Raw genomic sequence first — 20811 nt, 5'->3', positions numbered from 1 at the left:
TTCATTTTTCCTCTCTTGGGACGAGCATATATTGTACTATGTTAGTGATTTATTACTATAACATTTGGTTCGTTTATTTGGCATGGATTTTGGAGCTTGTGGTAGTATAGAAATCATTTGGATTGTAGTTTTGACTGCTGCTGTCAATCACAGCCAGACGAGGCCACGCCCAACCCTCTCCCCACTTCCAATGGCCCTCCTTTGAGCGCCTTTGCATTTCAAATATGAGTGAGAACTGGAGCAAGAGTCTGCTTGGAGACTGAGTTGTACTTAAAAGTGAGCAAAATAGATTTGCTTCTCATTAAGCCTAAGGAATTGCAGTTGCTTATTTCGGCCACAAGAGGTCAGTGGAGTAAAATACATGGAAGCATATCGCACTGACCCATATTTTAACCTAAATTCTACAAATTTGTTACATGAACTTGTATTCATTGATTACCATCAGTATATTATGTGGATGTTAGGTTTAAAAAAAAAAAGAGAAAAAGTCAGATTTCAGCCTGTCGTGACTGAAAGAACAAGATAGCTTCTTTATTTTTTGGGGGGATAATTTCCTCTCCACGCTGAACTTCTGACCTCACCGGGTCGTGACCCTCGCTCGTCACTCCAAGCCTCCGTCAAAAGCCGACTACTTCCGAAAGGCGCCGGAGATGACGTCACCTGATCCTTCCTCGCCTGCTGCGTGCGAAAAAGCGAGCGAGCAAGAGAGAGAGAGGAAGAACGGCTCTCGGTGAAGCAACAAGGAGGAAGAGCAATGGCGACACTGGCTCGCCTCATAGCAAGTCCGGATAGCTTCCTCAGCGAGCCTTGGTCTTCGTTCGTCGGTGCGGCTCAACTGCGTCTCGTTGACGGTAAGTTGCGAGCGCGTGGACGGTTGTCTTTTTGCGGGCAAAGTGTCAGGAAGTGCTCCCTTGCTCCCCCCGAGTGTTCTCAGATTGACTTGCCTCCTCAAGCAACACGCAGCGTCGTCTGTCAAAAGCAGCCAAGTAAGTAAGTGTCAAAACAAACGAGCGCCAAATGAAATGGCCAATGGAGAATCCGACGTGTGGACCGCGCACTCCCGAAGCAACGAGGCGAACGTTGACGCTGCGTGTTTTCGGCCCACTTGACTCGTGCACACAAGCTGCGTGTCAACTATTCACTACTTGGAAGTTTGGTAGCTGACGGCGATGACCGAGGAGGGCAGCCGCTGCTAACAAGCTAATGCTAACCAGCGTGCGTGCGCGTGCGACCCCCGCCCCCTTCGAAAAGTTTGGAATATTGTAACGATTTAGTTTCCGCGCAGACTCGCTTTTGCAGAAGTGCCACGAAGAGCTTTCTGGTGTCAATGAAGAGGGTGAGTGGGGAGAAATTGAAGAAGCTCTCACGAAGAAGCTCTCACTTGTCACTTCGCTGCGTGATGCCTTGTTATTGTTATTGTCGTACACAGTAGCTTCATGCTGCACTTATTATCGGCTCCAGCGACTCCATTGTAAACAAGTCCATCTGAAGCACATCATCAATTAGACCTTTTTTTTTTTTACACGCAATTACACAGTTTTTGGTTGACTTTTTGACACTTTTCAAACTGTAAATTCAATTACAGGCTGAATGTGCATGAATCTTGGGGGGGAATCCATGAGACCAACATCAGTAGACAGATCTTTTAAAGCAGGGCTTGTCAACGACTCATTCTGTTGGGCAAAATGTTCAAATCAAGAAATGTAGCCGGGCCAGACACATTAAGCGCCCAGTAAACAACTGATAATGACACATTTCAAACCAATACAGATGAGAAATATTCACTTTTTTTTTTTTAAATCTCCCTTTTACATTTGGAAACATGGCAAAGACATATGAAATTTAACAGCAAAGTGACACAAGCCAAGGTGTTTTTTTCCCACCTAAATAAGAATAAAATCAAATTCTGTAAATAGGCTAATGAGTCTCACAAACTGAATGGTGTGCATCAGGTGGTATTTCGAAGTGGCTTCCACAACGCTGACTGAAAAAGAAGTTTGTTTGTCAATTGTACGTTTTGGGAAATCATCCTCATATGACACTGGCAGCATTGCTCCTGCAACTGCCTATATTATTTATATAGCGTGTCTTTTTTTGAAGTTTTTTTGAATCTTTTGTTGTCTATGATTGGATTCAGAATAGATTTTTGATTTAAAATGATTTGATTGATTGATTTCTGTTTCAATCGTTAGATTTGCAAACAATCGTCATGATTCATTTAAGTTTTGTTTTTTTGTGGTCATTCATTCACCATTTTTTTGTATAGCGCTCATCTTGATTAGGGAGACTGATTGCGAATTGGGGTTCATCGTGGGGTCGTCGCCAGCCAATGGCAGGACACAAAAAGACAAAGCAGCATTTGATTGGCTCTCACACTTTTGCTGCTCGTGAATGCTTGTCTTCTTTCCTGTTTCGGAGGCTCCCTGCCCGTCATACGAGTTCCTTCTCACACCCGCTTGCTATTAATACTGGCAGGCACAGCACGTCACTGTGTTGAGTCGCTTGCCAGTCGCTTGCCAGCCGCAGGCCGCGTGTTTCCGGCCTGGGAAACTCTTGACAAACAGCAAGCAGACACACCAGCCAGCTGAAGTCAGTCAGAGCCAAAGTGGAAGTGCTCATGCTGGTTTTTAACAAACGCACCTTACATCGGGCTTGTGTTGAACTGTGAATGTCGTCAGTCACATTGACAGCGCGCTGCAAAAAGGACAGGCAGTCTATCGGGACAAGTGTGCTGTGTTTCCATACGATGTGGGCAGGACGTCATTGATTGGTCGCTCTGTCTGATGACGCTGCTTCTCGCTGTCCTCCTCAGGGATGCTCCGCCGCCGTCTGTTTCCAGTGCTGGACCACTTGCATCTCGTCGTCTGCCACTCCGCAATCAGGTGGTCACTCCGCAGGGTTTCCTCACACACCACGGTAAGATGAACTAACTGTGTGGAGTGGTTTGCAAAATTCATTGACTTTTCCTCTCTAACTATGGATGACTAAAGCTGCCAAAATTAAAAATGAACAAAGGTGAAAACACAAACGGATATAAAAAATAGAATTCAAAAATTGCCGACTGCCAGACGTTTTCAGAAACGGGACGTCGCCAGTGCCAGCCCATTTAAGCATTTTGACTGATCTTTCAAGGTCCACAGAAAATGTTGTGTTTGGACTATGGAAACACACATACTAGCAAATGAAAGATTGGACTCTCAGCTTTCATCAGAAAAAAAAAGTTTGTTTCTACCTTATTCCGTTCTTCAGTAATCAACAATAGAAAATGGTTACTTTCACCGAAATTCTCTCTTTTGAAACAAAAAACGGAGAAAAAGAGCTTTTTGTGAAACGATGTTATTTCAAGCACTCTAGTGAATTCTACACTTCTTTTTGTCCATGAATGATGCCACAAACACCTAAATAGTGCTTTACTTCTGTAAAACGCTTTCACCAACAATGAAAAAGTGTTTTTTGGTTGCAAAATACATTTATTTCCATTCAACAGTCTAACAATTTGACAAAACAATTTCGCAAACTATTTACAAATGTGTGCAACTGTGGTACTACTTACAATTATGTGGATGTTTCAAATACAGTTTTTCCTTTTGTAACGCTCTCCTGCGTGCAAGGAGACGCCAGGACTCGCACAACAGTTTACTTTCACTTTCGCATTTGTCCGTTTCGCGTGCAAACGTTACACTTTCTTGACGGCAAGTAGCAGACTGTACACACTTCCTCCGATGAATATGCATTGGACTCGGGGCACTCTCCGTCGTCCGATCGAACGTCCGCCTGTGCGTGCTCGAATGCGCTCCGCGTTTATGACGCCGTCATAGCTGCCGCGTCAGCGGTTCCAATTTCGCCGTCAAGCTCGGATTCACCTTCATCATCATCGTCATCAATGTACTCTTTTAGCGTTGGTCGATGCCTTTCGTCTTGTAAGTGTAGAGCTGCTTGCAAACGGGGCGCCATTCTCCGTGTGCTCCTCCTCAGCCACCTAGCTCTCCCCCCCCCCACGTCTCCTACTGCCGCGTCAAGGCTTTCCAACCACGGCGTCATCATCATCATCGATGATGATCATCGTCGTCATCAATGTGCTCTTTATCGTTGCTCGATGCTTTTCAAATTTGAAAAAAAAACGGCTCGGGCGTGAGCTGCCGCAGCCGGTCGCCATTTTTCCTTTGTCTAACGTTCTCGTCTCCTGCTCGACGCTCTAGCTCCGCCCACCCGATCTTGTCAAAAGAGTCAGCGCTGCCCTCTAGGGGCCAAAAATAGTCATTAGGCTCACGAGACCTGCTTGAAACTTTCAGGACAGCTCCGCAAGCCTTGCCAGCACCCGTTTCAAAAAAAAAAAATGGGAGGACGTCTTTTAACGTCTTTGGCGCTCCTCCGTAGGTTTTTGCAGAACGTCATTTAACGTCTTTGGCAGTAAAAGAGTTAAATGCAAAAAAATAAAATAATGCATATATATATATATATATAAACTTGCAAATACGCCGGTAATTATAATAATTATGTAGCACGACATAACAGGTTTATACTGTATTGTGGACACCTGTATTTTCTTGAACAATGGGCTTTTCAATTCCTGTACATGAAGCAATATCCAAGTGACCTTGACTGACTGACGGACTGCTTTCCTGTTTAGCTGACCTCCCTTTCTCCTCCCCCAAAAACCCTAACCAGGCATTTTCTCTTAAAACTGCTCGTCAAAAGGCAAAATGAAAATTGGAGACGAGACGCCGCTTTTGCGTTCAAGATTGTCGACGAGATTTTCACACAATTTGTATTGTGAATATAAACAGTTTTTAAAAAGATCATTTTATTGAGCAGACTGCAAGAAAATGAAGGACCTTCTGAAGTGTAAAGCTAATGCATTTCTTCTCAATGCTACTACTCATTGACGATACTGCTTGTCTTAACGGTGTATATATCATTTTTTTTCTTTTAAGGGATACTTACTTAACTCATTGAGCCATTTTCGTCAGTAAAAAGTTGTTTTGTCCAGAATTAATTGGATAGTTTCCTTATTTTTCATGTACAGTAGTCCCTCGCTACTTTGCGGTTCGGTTCACTTTTGTTGTCACATTTTTAATTGATGCCGCTATTTTTGTCTTTTTTTGTACTATTTGAATAAATATAAACCGCTTTTTCTTTCATTAAATGCAAAAATTGGTAAATTAAGAAGTTAAAAACATTTGACTTTTTAAAATTCTTCTCAGCAAGTCAGTGGTGAGCTTTTTTTTTCTTTTCTTTTTTTAGAACAGATCCCAGTCACACCGACACAATGCGAATGTCTCTTTACTCGCACTTTAATGGACGTTTCCGTATAATAGTACGAATCATGTGGTATGATGCCAATCATCACGCCCCTTTTTGGCTGCTCACAGACCGCCGTGATATTGTCCCACAGGGTTTTGATTTCAACACGCTGTGTGTGGCATCGTAAGACAAGCAACTCTTGTTTTGATGCCACTTGTTGCTGTTTTTGGTTGTAGTTTTGTTTTCACCCAAAAAATCCAATGATGACAAAATAAATCCAGTCAATACTACAGCCAAACATCAAATAGGCTTTAATGTTGGGTATTGGCTTAAAAAAGAGAAGAAAATAAATAAAGCTTGAATTTCGGAGCCTCTTGAATGTGTGGAGTCCACACAAGAAAGGCCTGTTGTTTTCCTGCCACAACTCTCTTAATTGACACCCCTGATCGATTGATCCGAGCTCACAACAGCCCTCTGGCATTCAGCGCCCAGCTGAGCGTCCTGCCCTCATCACGCACCCGCTCCGGCCAATCGGCTCGCAGGCTCGCAGCATCGCCATAACGACAGGCATGCAGGCGGCAGCGCGTGGTCGTCGGGCTGCCCTTGCACTTTGAGTGGCTTCGTGACCTTGCCCGGGCAGCCGTCCATCTATTGTCAATCAGTACGGCGAGTTCCCAACCAGCACCGGATGAGCGCTAACGGCTCAGCGCTAACGGCTCATCTGGTCCGACTCAGCGCTACTAGTCTGAAACGTGCGTGATGACGAGACCGTCCGGGCCACACGGTTGCATTGTGGGGGATCAAAACTGCCCAAATTAAAAATAAGTGAAAATATAAACGTATTGATTCACTTCCATGTTGGCTGACCCGCTCACTCGACCAATGAAAGAGTCCAAACCAAGACGCGCCTCATTTGAATAATATTTCCACCTGACAGAGAGTCTGCAGCATGAAATAAATAAATGTGAGAGCAGAGCGTTTTTTGTTTATGAATTGGTATTTAATTCTATTTATGTTTATTTTGTATTTATTTCCACATGTACTTTTATATTTATTTTCATTTTTTGAATCTTTTTTTATTTTTGTATTTATTTTTACTTTATTTATTTATGGATATATATATATTTTCCATTTATATTTTTATAGCCGTATTTTTTCACTTTTATTCATTTCTATATTTATTTTTGTAAAAATGTCCACATTCATTTTAATATTTACTATTATTAACTCTTTGACTGCCAAAAACATTAAATAACGTTTAGTTGAATCCTATGGAGGAGTGCCAAAGACGTTAAAAGACGTTTGTTTCAAAACAGAGGTGAAACTAACCATTTTCTATTGTTGATTACTCAAAAACAGAACAAGGTAGAAACAAACTTTTTTTTCTGGTGAAAGATGAGAGTCCAATGTTTCATTTGGTAGTATGTGTGTTTCCATAGTCCAAACACATCATTTTCTGTGGACCTTGAAAGATCAGTCAAAATGCTTAAATGGGCTGGCACCCACGGCATCCCGTCTGAAAACGTCTGGCAGTCAAAGAGATGATTTTCATTTTATATTTTTGGTTTGGTTTATTGAACATATAAACATAAACACATTACAAGTTGAAGTAAAAAAAAAAAATGGAAGAAAGGGAACAGTTTGTCAATAATATCATAATTTACATGTTCAAAAGGAGTAGAAAGAAGTACAAAAATGTATGTAGTCTTTATTTATGGGTATGTATATTTTTTCTTGTCTTTATATGCAATTCTATATTTTTAGTATTTAATTTTTTAATGATTTTTATATCCATTTTTATTTTCACTTTTATTGATTGATTTTAAAATGTTGGCAGTTTTGGTCCTCCATATTGCATACGCGGGCACTAATACTAAATGTCTGACGTGTGGGACGGTGTGAACTAATCTGTGTCAGACTTGACGGGATTGGCATACCTGTGAATGCCGCTGTGGACTTTGTTCTGGCTTCTGTGAATACAGCTGCCGCGGCTCCTCTGCTTCCCGCCGCCTATTTACCCACCTGCCATCCACGCACGCACGCACACGCACACGCACACGTGAAATGAATCATGTAAAGACGTCCTGCGAGACAGACTACGTTTACATGCAGGCAATAACCTTTTTAAAACCCCAACATTTGCAATATTCTGGTTTTGAAAGGCCATGTAAACACGTGCAATAACCGGACTGTGCTCTTATTCGGCTTTTTAAAAGAACGCAATACTGCTTCATATAAACGCAATCGGAATACCTGCAATGAACGGGGCTTTGCTTTTGGTTGTGCGCGTGCTCACAACTTCTTCTTCGTCTCTTTTCTCTCTTCTTCGCTTATTTGTATTGGCAAGGAATCTTGTAGCGCCGCCCTACTGGCTAAAGGAGCCTCCTACATTGATTTCTCCACTCTCTCTTTTTCTCTCTCTATGGCAAACACGCCCCCTTTTTTGTGCCTATATACACACACAATAAATCCAAGTGTATATAAGTCCGTGCTTCTGGCGGGAAATGTCAACAAACATGGCGCCCACAGCAAAGAAGCACACTTGTGAAGCGAGGAGGTAACCGACTACTTTAAATTGAGCGTATAGTAAGTTAGAAGCGCAAATGACGTTTTTGACGTACCGTAATTGCGTTCCAAACGGGGTATTCCAATCCAGCACAAATGAGCATGGACGTGGGAGCAACACGTAACGTGTAAGCTCTGTTGTTCTAGTAAGCGCAATTCTTCCCTTAAGCCGAATATTGACTGCATGTAAACGTCACAGATGAGCGCACGCCTCCTCATCACACGTGGCTAGAAAGTGTACACTTGCGTTTATTTTTCCTGAGTGTGTGTTTTTCTATCCCTCTGTATATAGTCTATATCCTCGTTTGGTCTTTGTCCCTTCATTCAGGTAATTGGGGTTTAGTTTCCCAGTGAGACAGAGAACAAAAATTCCGGACCCCCCCCCCCCCACTTGGTTCCCACGACGACATGCATAGCAAGAACCGTAAGTCTGAGCTCCTCTCTCTTGATTTATTGCTCCGCCCGCTTCTGTCTCGTCCGCATCCGCCCGCTCGCTCTGATCAGCTCAGGCTCCAAATGTATTTATAATTGATGGCGCGTGTGCGTCTGCACTGCGCACACGCACGGCAGCCACGCGGCAGCCGCGGCCTGGTTAGCCGCTGAACAATGCTTTGTGTGGTCGTATGTGTAAACACGGCTTTCGCCTCTTTTCAGAAAACCGCCGCAGCTCTCCCGGCGTCCCTTCGAGGAGCCCGCTGGTGGTCATGAAGGCCCAAGCCCCCGCCCGGGCCTTTCGGATGTCCAAAGACTTTCCTCACTCACGCTTCAGCAAAGCACCGCTCGCCGTCTACCCTCCCAAGGGGGCTCGGAGCAAGCCGTGGTACGCTCGATCCTGAACTTGCCGTTTCAGAGTTAGGAAAAATGGAGAGACGCCAAAACCCCTTCGCACGCTTTAAACAAACTGAAATGTATTCAAACTTAGGAGCACTTTTTAAAAAAAAATATTTTTTTACTCTTTTACTGTCAAGAAATGGCAACTATAGCATCACTTTGAGGAAAGGAAAAGAAGACTCATTCGCACAATTCTTGTCACACTTTTTGTCATGACTAGTTTTTGCCATTATCATTTTGTGAAACAAACATCTGCTAGCTTAATGCTAAGCAAAAACCATGTGAAACACCATAGACAGACTAAAGAAAATTAGCATGCACTTTTCAGTAATTCTAAAGCTGTACGGAGTAGCAAGAGCTCGAAACCGAGCATACGACAAAATCACGGGCAAGTTGTTGCTCTCACAAGTTCAAATATGGCACATTTGGCATAATATTCGGTTCACAACATGATCTGTACTTTAGTGTTGAAAAGAAGCCTGAGAGTGAATATGCTAACTGTGAAGACGCATCGACTGCCTGAGAAGTGTCGTCAAACTCGGTGGGAGTTTTGCACTGTTACGTTGCCTCAACATTGAAGGTCTGTCTTTGAATCAAAAAAGAGGGACTGTACTTTAATAGATTTTTTTTTTTTTTTTTTTACGGAAAAGCTGTAAAACTTGGTTGCAGAAGGAAACCTGTAAGTCACGAATGTAAGTTTTCATGCAGGTTGATTTCGGACTATTAGTCAAGTTGGCTCGTTTGCTTTTATTGCGTCACGTACGACCTTTGAAATAGAGTTTAGGATTGATGATGTAATCGTTGCTATTAGCTTTTAAGTCCTAAAGACTTATTTTTTTTCTTCTAGCAATTGAAAGTAGCGATTGAACATGATAGCAATCTAAGGTTCATAGCGATCCGGCCGTCATGTGACTTTTCCCCGCTGGCAGTATCGAAGCATATGACGTTCAACGGGTGTACTCGCGTTTGTCCGTCAATTTGGCGTCCAAGACAATTCACGCTCACTTTGACCAACAGGACATGATATGCATGCGCAAGGTGGACAGCTTGGATGACGTCACTGTTGTTGATGAAGTGCCAGGAGTGCTTTTTTCCGCTCAGTGATGCTCAGTGATGGAACTAACCTCCATTTTGTGATGCGTGTGGTCAACATCCGCATCATTATTGACGGGGAAAGTGTTTGTTCGGTGTTTGGTTGTTTTAATAACGTTAAGCGTTAGATTCCTTCCATCAGCAATGATTTGTTGTCTGCGATGTGTTTTACTGAAGATTCGCTAACGCTAACCTTTGCCAACAACGGCCGACGATCAGAAACGGGCTTCACTGTGATGCAAGCATGTCTTGTTCCCTCCAGCGTTTCTCTTCCGGTCGTGAGCTTGGAGAAGATTCCGTGCCCGAGCAGAGCAAAGTCCGCCTCACAAGTGCGCCTCGCCGCCTCGTCCTGGTCCCCCCTCAAACGGCCGGCGCTCCCCGCCGCGGCGTTCTCCGACGACGACCTGGCCAGCGGTCGGGGCAAGAGCGGGCCGTCCTCCGCGTCGCCGTCTTCTCCGGACGGACGGCGCAGCCCGGCGGCACGCTCGCCACTTGACCGGCGGCCGTCGTCGTCTTCGCCTTGCCCCTCCCCCGCTCCTTCGCCCGCTCGTCGGCCGTCGTCGCCGTCGCCTTGGGAGAAGAAGACCGCAAATGGCGCCGAGGCTTGTTCCAGGGCGCACAACCGACTCTCAGGTTATCAGTTGTGTGTTATTCTGTCTTTCGGGCGATTGTGCAAGCACGCGCTTCATGCATTCACACGCCGGCTTCTTCTCTCCGCCAGCTTTGCGGTGTGTCCAGCTTGAACATTTGGCTGCAGACAAGATGGCCGTGTCAGGCAGAGGGAGACTTTCCTTCCTCTTTTCAACACTTTCTCACTCGCGCCTCTGTCACTGCTCGCCCTCCCCGTCAGATTTACAATCTGTTAACTACTCGTACAACAACTCAAAATGTCTGACTTTGTTGTTTTTTTGTTCTCCTTCCATATCTTTCTCTTCCTGCTTTGCCGCACACACACCCTTTAATTCCACAGCTGAAAGATCTTCCTCCATATTTTACCCTCGCTCGCTCGCTCGCTCGCTCGCTCGCTCGCACGCTCTCCCTCCCTCGGTTCCTGAGTCATGATTTCATATTTTCAAGGATTTCTTTTTCCTTTCCTATTGGTGTTGGCACAGGGTTTTAATTTCATTTTCCATCAGCCCTTACTTGTTGACGTGGGATGTCTTAACATACAAGCCAATTTGTAACTCAAATGAAAGTGGTTTATTTTCCCACTTTTGTCAAACTACCTTGACAAGTTTTGTTTGTTAGTTTTTTCTTCATATGAGCTGCAGATGTCAGATGGGGAAATCCCGAATGCTGATTGCGAATAGCGCTGTAACGTGTGCTTTTATTTTTTAACAGGAAGAATATTTGACCCAAATAAGCACTGCGGCGTCCTGGACCCTGAGACCAAACAGCTGTGCACACGTTCCCTTACGTGCAAGGTACCACGCCATCCATCACAAACACTTCAGAGTATCAACAAACTGTACCAGTAACAGTCACCTTTAACTTTAGGGATCAAATCATACCTTTGGATGGATTTGGCCTTTTTTAAAGTCAGACTGCCAGCCAAAATCGGATCGTTTTTTTTGCCCATCCAAACCGGATGACTCTTTTGAATTCTGAACAATCACAGAGCGCATGAAATCTGATATTTACGTGATGGATTGAAACCACATTCGGGAGGGAGGCCTTTTCATATCCGACTGGAAAGATTTCTGCTAACGTGAACTGGACTTGTAATCATAATAACAATAATACATTTGATTTGTAGCCCCATCGTCATGCGTTTGGAACATCGTTGCTGTCACGTGAGCAACGCTTATGTGCATTTTTGTCATTCTTATGTTTATGGGATGAAATAAAGGCAGACCTCCCAAAAACGGCATTTAAAAAAAAAGGGGTAGAAGTGTTTTTCACAGGACGGCGATGACACGTAAGAATCAATTCCGTATTTGTCCACTTGAAAAGACTGTATGTGAATGCTAGTTGCTGCAGTCCTGATGGGAACGATACCGAGAAAACAGAGCCTGGATTCAAAAGCCGTCAGACCTCTTCCAGTATATTTGCATCCAAGTCTTCGGTTTTCATTTGCTAAATGCAAATAACCGAACATGGCAAAAACAATTACTACCCTGTAAGCCGGACAAAGTACCCAATTCGAACTTTCCCCAGCCCTGCCGTCTTCTTGCAGACACACTCGTTAAGCCACCGGCGAGCCGTACCCGGCAGGAGGAAACGTTTCGATGTCCTCCTGGCCGAACACAGAGGCGGGACCAAGGAGAAGGAGGAGGAGGAGGAGGGAGCGAGGGAGAAAGACCAGGACGGCTGCAACCCGAGTGTGTCCTTGCAAGACGTCGCCTGTCCAAGGGGCAAAGAGGTTTGCCCCAATGGACGCCCCAATGGACGCCCCAACGGACGCCCCAACGGACGCCCCAACGGACGCCCCAACGGACGCCCCAACGGACGCCCCAACGGACGCCCCAACGGACGCCCCAACGGATGCCCTGCGTCCACACTGAAATTGAAGCTGGCTAACGCGCACACACCCAGGTAGGAAGTTGTGAGATTTTCCGTCTGTATTTCCCCCACCAGGGGGTGCTCTCAACAAGTATTGATGATGATGACGGTATTGAGAAGAAAGTGTGATGAGAAAGTCGTTTCTTTATTTCTCATCAGACTTGAATGTTTTGTATCCTGCTTTGACTGGGGAGCAGACATTCATCGATGCGTTGTCTTTTTGACGATTTGACAAAAGCTTTGTTGTCATAAATGTGCCCTGGTTTTTGTTCTTGGGTCTTGATTGTTGCGGGCTAAAATGTCTGATTTTGTGGCCGGTTTTTCTAAAAGTTGCAATTATTTCATGATATCAACATCCCAAGGGGATTAAACACACCTCAAATTCTTTCTTATGTTCAGTTTGACAAGAAACACTTTCACTGCCTCGTGCATCTCGTATTATTGCCCGCACGTCAGAGCCAAAAATCGATGGATGATAAATGTCAAGGCGCCATTTGTTGTCTCTTTTTTTTTTTTTTTCTCACCCTGCTGTATTTTGTAACTCCTCCAGGATTCCGGCGGTCGTCACCTCCACGCCTCAGTCTCCACCCCCCGACCCGCAGCTCTCACCCCAGCCTTGGACGACGACAGCAGGCGAAGGTGGCCGGCGGCCGTCCAGCGACCGCGGCCGAGCGCAGACTTCTGAGGATGCTCTCGGACCCGCCTTTCACTTCTCGAACAACCACCCGCGGCCTTCAGGGGTGAATAACGACTCATTTGGAAGTTGCTGCGAATGAGGAGGACTTAAGATTCTGGCAGACCAGCTTCAGTCACCACATTTTGGGAGGGATTATTTTCTCAGTCTGTCATTTGTCGCCGTCTTATATTTTGCTTCCTGTATCCAGTTTTGCATATTCAGCAGCCGGCTGATGGGACGAGGCGACTTCGTGTTTGACCGGCGGTGGGACAGGATGAGGCTGGCGCTCCACAACATGGTGGAGAAACACCTCAATGCACAAATGTGGAGGTCGGTGTGTGTTTTGGGATCCATTTGACACCAGATGAAATGTGAAAATATGCCTTTGCAATCATCGTGGCGCTCAAACAGGAAACAATTTTGACTTGAATACGACTAAATGCTTTATTGCTCACTGCTGCAAAAACAAACACAATGAAGCGACTACTCTTCGCTTCTTCACCTTTGGCTCAATTAGCATAAAGGGCTAACGTATCGTCACATAATTCTGACATATCTGCTGCGTGCATGAACCAAGATTTTTTCATTTTTGTGAGACAGACAAAGCACATAAAAGTCTATATTTAACATTAGGGCTGCTCGGTTATGAAGAACATATTAATGATGATTATTTGGTTGTTAATTGAAATCACGATAAGGACAATCATTCATTTTTTTGTACAAAACAAAAAAAAATTTTAATGTAACAATGATTAAGACAAATAAAAACCAATTGAAGTTCCTTGTGGATGAAGCAAAATGTATTAAATGAGTTATTTAAAAAAATTAAAAGTGCAAATGTATACATTTAAACAACTCAAAATTACTGTTAATGATCTTTTTTTATGATTATGCAGATTTTGTAATTGTGGAGTGTAACAATTGTAATTGAATCCCGATTAATTGCACAGCCCTTTATTATATATTACAAGTTTCAACTTCACCTTAAAAAACTACAACTTCTCGTAATATTCTCAAAATCAACAAAATTTTCGTGAACATGAATCATTTTCTTCCGTTAATTTAAATATCATACGATTATAAGTTTCCTCTTGAAAAAAATACCCCGTTATTCAAACCAACTTTTTTCTCTTCCAAATATTTTGAAATATTACGTTATACACAGATAATGAAATGATCCTAACAATGAACATATCAAATAAAGAAAAAAAGAGTAACAAACTATAGTTTGAAAGGAAGCAAAGTCTTCCTGTCAAAGTGAGTCTATTAGTGAAAGGGAACGTCAAGTCAGTTATCATATTTAAAAAGCTCACTAAATTACGGCTATTAATTAATTATGAAATGAAGGTTCGCAAATTATTTCGATCTTGGCAAATAATTGACTTGAGTTGAGAAATGTCATTTAGAAATGTAAACAAAGGAGGCGAAAGTGAGATTTTATTTATTTATTTATTTTATTTGTTTTAATTCTCAGCCGTGTGTTTGGTTGTATTTAGGATTGTGAGGCGGTCTTTGGAACGTCGTCATTGTTGGCGTAAGGGGGGGGACGACGGGGTCCCTGGACTGAAAAATGTAGAGAGCTTGCGTGCGTCTTGTGTGGTTGCAGAAAGGTTCCTGTTGCTGCTGAGAGCCTGCCCCGCCCCCTTTCACCCTCTGTCGCGTTGCAGCAGGCGCCCCCTCCCTTGGACAGGTGGCCACCTTTGACCTCCCCGTCCACTTCCATCTCCTGCCGTACCGCCTTCCCTCATCCTGCATCATCACGGGGAGCTTTGGCCCCCCCTGGGCCGGTTTCCACTCTGGCCGCATCCCATCGCGGCGCGGCCAGTCGGCCCACCAAAGACAGTGAGGACATGATGGCGGACGCCAAGAGGAAAAAGCCTTCCTGCTCCAGCTGCTTTCGGAACCGGACCGGCTATCATCCGCCATCGCAAGCATCGGAGGGACCGGACAGCACCTCGGCCAGCGAAAAGGGACACGGTCGTGAGGGAAGCGGCCTTGGGAGCGACCGCTGGTTCGCCACAGCTGACGGCGCTCACGGCCAAAAGTCAAATGACAGGTAGGTGGCAGCATTTGCACCTTTGGAGATCCACCTGGCGCTCCCTAAATGACATCATCGCCTGCCGGTTCCTCTGCTCTTCTCCACAGTGGTCTCGGCAACAGCGACGTATCGTACTGGCCCAGCAGGGAGCCGGCGGCCGCCCGCTCCTCTGCCGCTTTGCATTCTGGGCAAAAAGCAGAGGGGAGGAAGATGAAGAGGAAGAGGAAGAGCAGCGGGCTGGAAGGCGGCGACGGCTTGTGTGGGAATGACGGCCGGTCTCAAAGACGGGTACGCTCTCTTTTCATGCACTTGCTCAACTCTTTAGCTTGCAGAAGATTATATCATTCTCTTCTTGCAGAATTAGCCGCCATTTTCTTTTTGAAAGAACATCAGCGAGAGACACTTTTTAGCTGATAAAGATGTTGTTTTTTTTCCAAAGATGACGACATTCACATCCGTTGCCGTAATTGAGCAAAACCCAAATTTAGCAGACGTGCACAGTTGGCGCATCGTCCAATCAGCTGGAAGTATTGTACAGAATGTCCCGCCTTTCCTGACCAATCACTGTGTAGCGGTTTGATATTGATATTGTGGAGAACAAGTCGATCACAATGATCAATCTGGCTATTGCCAGGTTAGCAAGGTGCCCCCCCCCCAACAAAATAAATGCTTTAGAAATGAACAGAGAAAAGATGAGAAAATTGCCATTATTTAACCCCCCCGTCATATCTGCATCATTTCTTTGACATGTAAACGGAAAAAAGTGCTCCCACAAACGATCTGTGGATGAGAAGTCTTTCCTCTCCCCACAGGCCAACTTGCATCACTGCCGCCCCCCCTCCCCACCCGACAGACCCAATGGGGGCCACGTCTCCCGTTGAGTTGCGTTCCCTTGAGCAAAGCGGGCCTCGGGACTCTTGGGCCGCACGTTTTGCTCAGCTTTTCACTTTGGAGGACGCAAACCGAAAAGGGAAAACGGAGACGGCCGAGTTGAAATGCTGCCGTGTTCATGAGGAATTTGCTTTGCACTTTTCTAGCTGTTGATTTGTGGTCAGCTAACAAGGAACTACTACACGATTGGCTTGGCCGTTTTTTTTCCCTCCTCTGACGTTTGCTTGACTGCAAACTTTTTGGTTGGGTTTTAACCAGCTTCTTTGTTTGCCTTCCTTCCTTCTCTTTTTTATTGTAACTTTTTGGGACTCCCATTTTTATATGGCGCCGCTTTTTACGCCGACTCTCTTGCGTCCCGTGTGCGTCGTGTCCGTCCACCCAGCACGGCTGAGTTTCAAGTGCTCTTACTGGTTCCTCCCTGGCAGCAGCTTGCAGCCAGCAGGGCCACCTTCGGACTGTTCACTTTGAAATCGTATATATTTATGGAAGAAAGGAGAAAAAAAGTTCCGCATTGATGTCATTCAATGCATTTTATGTCAAAATAGGAGAGTGTGAACTAAATGAAACATTGTTTGTTTGTTTGCTATTTTAACACCTTTTCCTATTCCAGGGTGCCTTGCGCTATTTTAAAGTTGAGGCTGAAGGAATAATTGCCATTTTGAAAAATTGTTGAGAAAGTATGCTGTTGAAAATATGTAGGTATGTTTATTATTCATCTTGGATATTTATTATGGTCTCCTTTTGCAGGCAGATGGCAGGATTTATACAGAATATAATTTTGATGCCAACCGCCTGCTTTGTCCCCTGAAATGCAATTTCAACTCTTTTTTTTTTTTTCAAATTCCACTGGTTCACATTTTATTTGTGCTTCACTCTAACAAAACTGCCAAAATTAAAAAATAAATAAAGTAATGAATACAAGAGAAAATAAAAATAGATGTAAAAAATGAATATAAATGGAAATGAAAAAATATATAATTTTAATTTCCATTTGAATGTGTTTTTTGTATTTAATTTTTGAATTATATTTTTATATCTGTTTTTATTTTCACTTCTATTCATTTATTTACTCTTTTATTTTATTATCATAATTATGTATTTTAATTTTGGCAGTTCTGGTCCTCCGTGTGTGTGTGTGTGTGTGTGTCTCTCTCTCTCTCTCTCTCTCTCTCTCTCTCTCACTCTCACTCACTCTCTCACACACACATCATGCGACACACGTATTCATAAACGTTTTACGTACTGCAGATGCTTTATTGAAAGACGGGAAAATGTTTGACCGTTCCCTCGCTCGCCGCATTGCTCATGGCGAGCGGAATAGTGACACTTGACTATGAATGCTTTTGTGCGGAATGTGTGACGCGCCCATTTGTCAACACATGACGGTCGAGGGCCTGTCATACAACAGGTGCTTTGCATGCAAGACTATGAATATCACTTTTGCTTGTAGGCCCTCTTTGACACATTTTGAGAAGTTATTCATGTTTATATGAAGTGGATATAAAAACAACTTCCTGTTCAAGTGGCAGCTTTTTGCGATATAAAAAAAATGAAGAGGAAATCCACCATTAGGAAGAGGGTGTGTACACTTGTGCAACCACATTATTTCAGTTATTTTTACTTCCCATCAAAAGTATTTTTTTCCCAAATGAGGTTATGGTTCACTTCATGGTGGAAAAAGTGAGGAAATTATTCCTCTTGGTTTCATTTTTAATATAACACAAAGCCGGCATTTGAACAGGGGTGTGTAGACTTTTAATAACCGCTGTAGCTTATGGGAAAATGAGGCATTCAGTGCGACCCACCGACCTCGTGGATGAACGTGAAGACGACTTCACATCTGGGGAAAGTGCGCCGCTGTCCATCTCTGCAGCCTTCAAGAAGTCAACGTCAAGTATGTGCCGCCATTATTTGTTGATGCGCGTGCGCGTGCGCGTCAGCACTGCAAGCCAACAAGAGCGGCGACTTGTTGACAGATGAAATATATTGTTGCTGTGTTTTGTCACTTTTCTAATCATTCTATTTTTGATTTAAAAATGTCACAATGTTGCCACCAACTGTGGTCCCCACAGCCTCTTTGCAACATTCTTTCCTGGACAATGGATGGAAGAGAGTCATTTGGACGCTTTTCCTTTGGCGTGAATGTTGATGAAATAGTGATTTCATGTCAATATGTGGCGATGTGACTTTTTTTTGGGCCCCCACAAGTTTATTTTTTTATTTTTTATCACAAGCTACCCTACTGCCGAGCGGCACGCGAAGCTCACAAGATAAGCAAGTGAACGGCTGGTTTTGATAACCTCCAATGATTTTGCCGACGGGGGAGTGCGAGTGGGTTGTTGATGGACCGCCGAAGTGGTGACGTCACGAAACGTCTTGTCAACGTCGAGCCTGCGACGTCACGACGTGAATAGCGTGAGAGCCAGGCTAAGCAAAGTCAAGCTAGCCGCCGTAGCGATTGTCAACGCGATGCAACGCTCCACGATGCCAGCGTCAAAATAAGAGCCCAACAAGTGTAGTACTTATATGATCTTTTATTTTGAAGTTAGCCCTCGGAAACAATTGTAGCTGCTGATTGGCTGACCTGCCTACAGTCATCGCCACCACTCAACTTTTGGTGACGGGAGTGACCGAAAAAGTTCCAAACTTCATGAATGATTTTCAAAAAGCGGCCTTTGACCTAAAGCAGCAAATCTAAGCAGCGCTTTTGTTTTCGTAGGCTGCCAGCAATGTCCATCCAAAGAACGTCGCCGCGCAATCGCTCTTGTTTGTCATCAAATTCCACTGAGGGCAAAGGTCAAATGTGCTTGACGAAGGTAAGACGGACGATGCGCGCTCTTGACATTGATTTTCTTCAATCGTGCTCTTTTCTCTCCTACTGTCCAAAATGTTTATGCGAGAAGAACACAAGGCAAAACTGCATTACTTTGTATCCGTGTGCTACTCCCAAAAAAAGATACCAGAACAATTATCAACATTCAAAAAACACTTAAGTAGAAAGCCGACATGGCAATTTTGGCATATCATTAACTGGGCATTTTGGTGATACTCGTCCAAGAAGTCACATGTGTGTGTGACTTACAGACCCATTAAAAAAAAAAAAAAAAAAGGAATATCTTGAAAAAGTTGATTCATTTCCATAATTCTATTCAGGGCCTTCAATTGAAGGTGATCAGGATCCTGAATGTTTAAGCAACGACAGGGAGGCTAGCAAATACTCCAAAAAGGATGACAAACAAGTGCATACATTTGTATTGTGTGACAAATGTATATATTTTTTAAAGGGCTCCATTCATCAGCACCATAAAAGCAGCCTTTTGTAGCTTTGCTTTCATTCTTCTCAAGAAAACACCCAAACGAGTTTGAGCACCTCGACAACACCTTTTTTCTTTTCTTCTTTTTTTTTTGGATGTACTTGACCCATTTCTAAACCATCGATTCCCTCTAGTGGTATGCGAAATAATCACTCTCTACAGTTCAGTTGTGTTTTTTTTTTTTTGCATGCAATTTGGCCATTATTAATCACTTCTTTCCTCCCGCAGTCCCTTAAACAAAACAAGTAATGTAGCCATTGTTAGGCCCGCATTGAACAATATTAAAACCACCTGATTTTATAATGAAGTGTGACTCGTGTCAAAAGGGAGCGAGTGACATTCAGATTCTTTATTTACATTTTGGATGAGAAGATGAATTTGACTTTGGACAAAATCTCCTCTCCGGTTTCAACCTTTTGGCTATTTAAAGTGAGTGAGTCAAGATTTAGGAAATAAATAAGGTAGGTTCAGTATTCGTCAAAGTATGCAGTAAGTTGGGAACTAGCATCACAAGCTACATATCAGTGCTAACATTAGCTTGAGCTAACGTTAGCATTGCAGATCAACAACATTGAGGTTTTTTTTGGTCACGGTCAAGTTGCCATGCTGGTGAAATCGGATTACAGGAGGAAGTCGGTTAATATTATGATTATTTTTTGCAGTTGACTGTAATACAGTGTATAATGCAAGTCAAATGGAAGTTGGTCAATCAATAATGTCACTTTTTCAGCACAGTCGAGTGGCCTTTGACTTATTTTGGGCCGCTAACCAGTTTAGTAGGCTATTTTGATGGACAAATAAAAATTCATTCAAAATATTACACAGAATGTACAGTTGTAGATGTTGAAAGTTTATTTTTTGTAAATTTGGTTGCATAGTGAGTGAAGAGTATTTTTTTTTTCATGCTTTAATACATTTAAATGAATCTCCAGAGTTAACGCTTTAATTTTGACAGCCCAACTTATTAGTCGACTTTAAGTGTTAAATGTCGATTATATGAATTATTTTTAAGCCTACTTGGACTTGAATTATTTAAATTTGTCAGCTCCAATCAAGTGGCCAATTAAAAGGCGAGATGCTACAAGTTAGTTTGTTCAGCATTTGATGAATGTCGGCCATTTTGAAGAATCATACAGCCAATAAGAAATCCATTGGGAAAAAAAAAGTGTTACTAATTACTTCAATTTTCAGAGATGCTGCTGAACTTTCAGTATTTTGTGTTTTTGTTTGAGATGAAAACTAAGATCAGTACAATTTTAATACTTTACAAAACTTTATTTACTGTAGAAAAACAATAGGGGGCTATTTACTCCAGTTTTAATTTAACTTTTGAAAACATTCGACTACCCCTGGGAGACCTCTGAACTTTTTGTTGGATTTTTAAAAGAAATATTTGTCTATTGGCTAAGATTTTTTTTTTAACACTAATATTTTTTACGGACCCTAAAAGTTGCTCAATAAACATATGCATACAAATGTAGAGCTGGACTCTATTTTTTTTTTTTCAAATGTTGATGCCAATATTGTACCTTTTTAGTGAAAATGAATACCAGCTCCAAATATCGGTTATCGGCATCCTGGACTTACTAATAACCGGTATCGGTCCATCTCTACAATTAGTTGGACTTCAAGTGTTGAACGTCAATGCCGAGTGTTAA

The 20811-nt window shown here is 43.2% G+C and overlaps 1 protein-coding gene across 1 annotated transcript; it reads left to right on the top strand.

Moving 5' to 3' along the window:
* The first annotated feature begins 754 nt into the window (after positions 1 to 754).
* atxn7l1 (ataxin 7-like 1) lies at positions 755 to 16631 on the top strand. Its single transcript, XM_077543968.1, is given in 13 exon segments — positions 755 to 851; positions 1286 to 1336; positions 2813 to 2872; positions 2875 to 2916; positions 8464 to 8629; positions 9995 to 10365; positions 11074 to 11156; positions 11909 to 12267; positions 12785 to 12974; positions 13119 to 13240; positions 14517 to 14966; positions 15056 to 15236; positions 15761 to 16631. Coding segments are annotated over 13 exon segments (2241 nt in total). The 3' UTR covers positions 15830 to 16631.
* The last annotated feature ends 4180 nt before the right edge of the window (positions 16632 to 20811 follow it).

The sequence above is a fragment of the Vanacampus margaritifer genome, chromosome 15 (genome assembly GCF_051991255.1).
Source record: "Vanacampus margaritifer isolate UIUO_Vmar chromosome 15, RoL_Vmar_1.0, whole genome shotgun sequence".
Classification (NCBI taxonomy): Eukaryota; Metazoa; Chordata; class Actinopteri; order Syngnathiformes; family Syngnathidae; genus Vanacampus; species Vanacampus margaritifer.
This window is presented reverse-complemented; position numbering and strand designations above follow the sequence as displayed.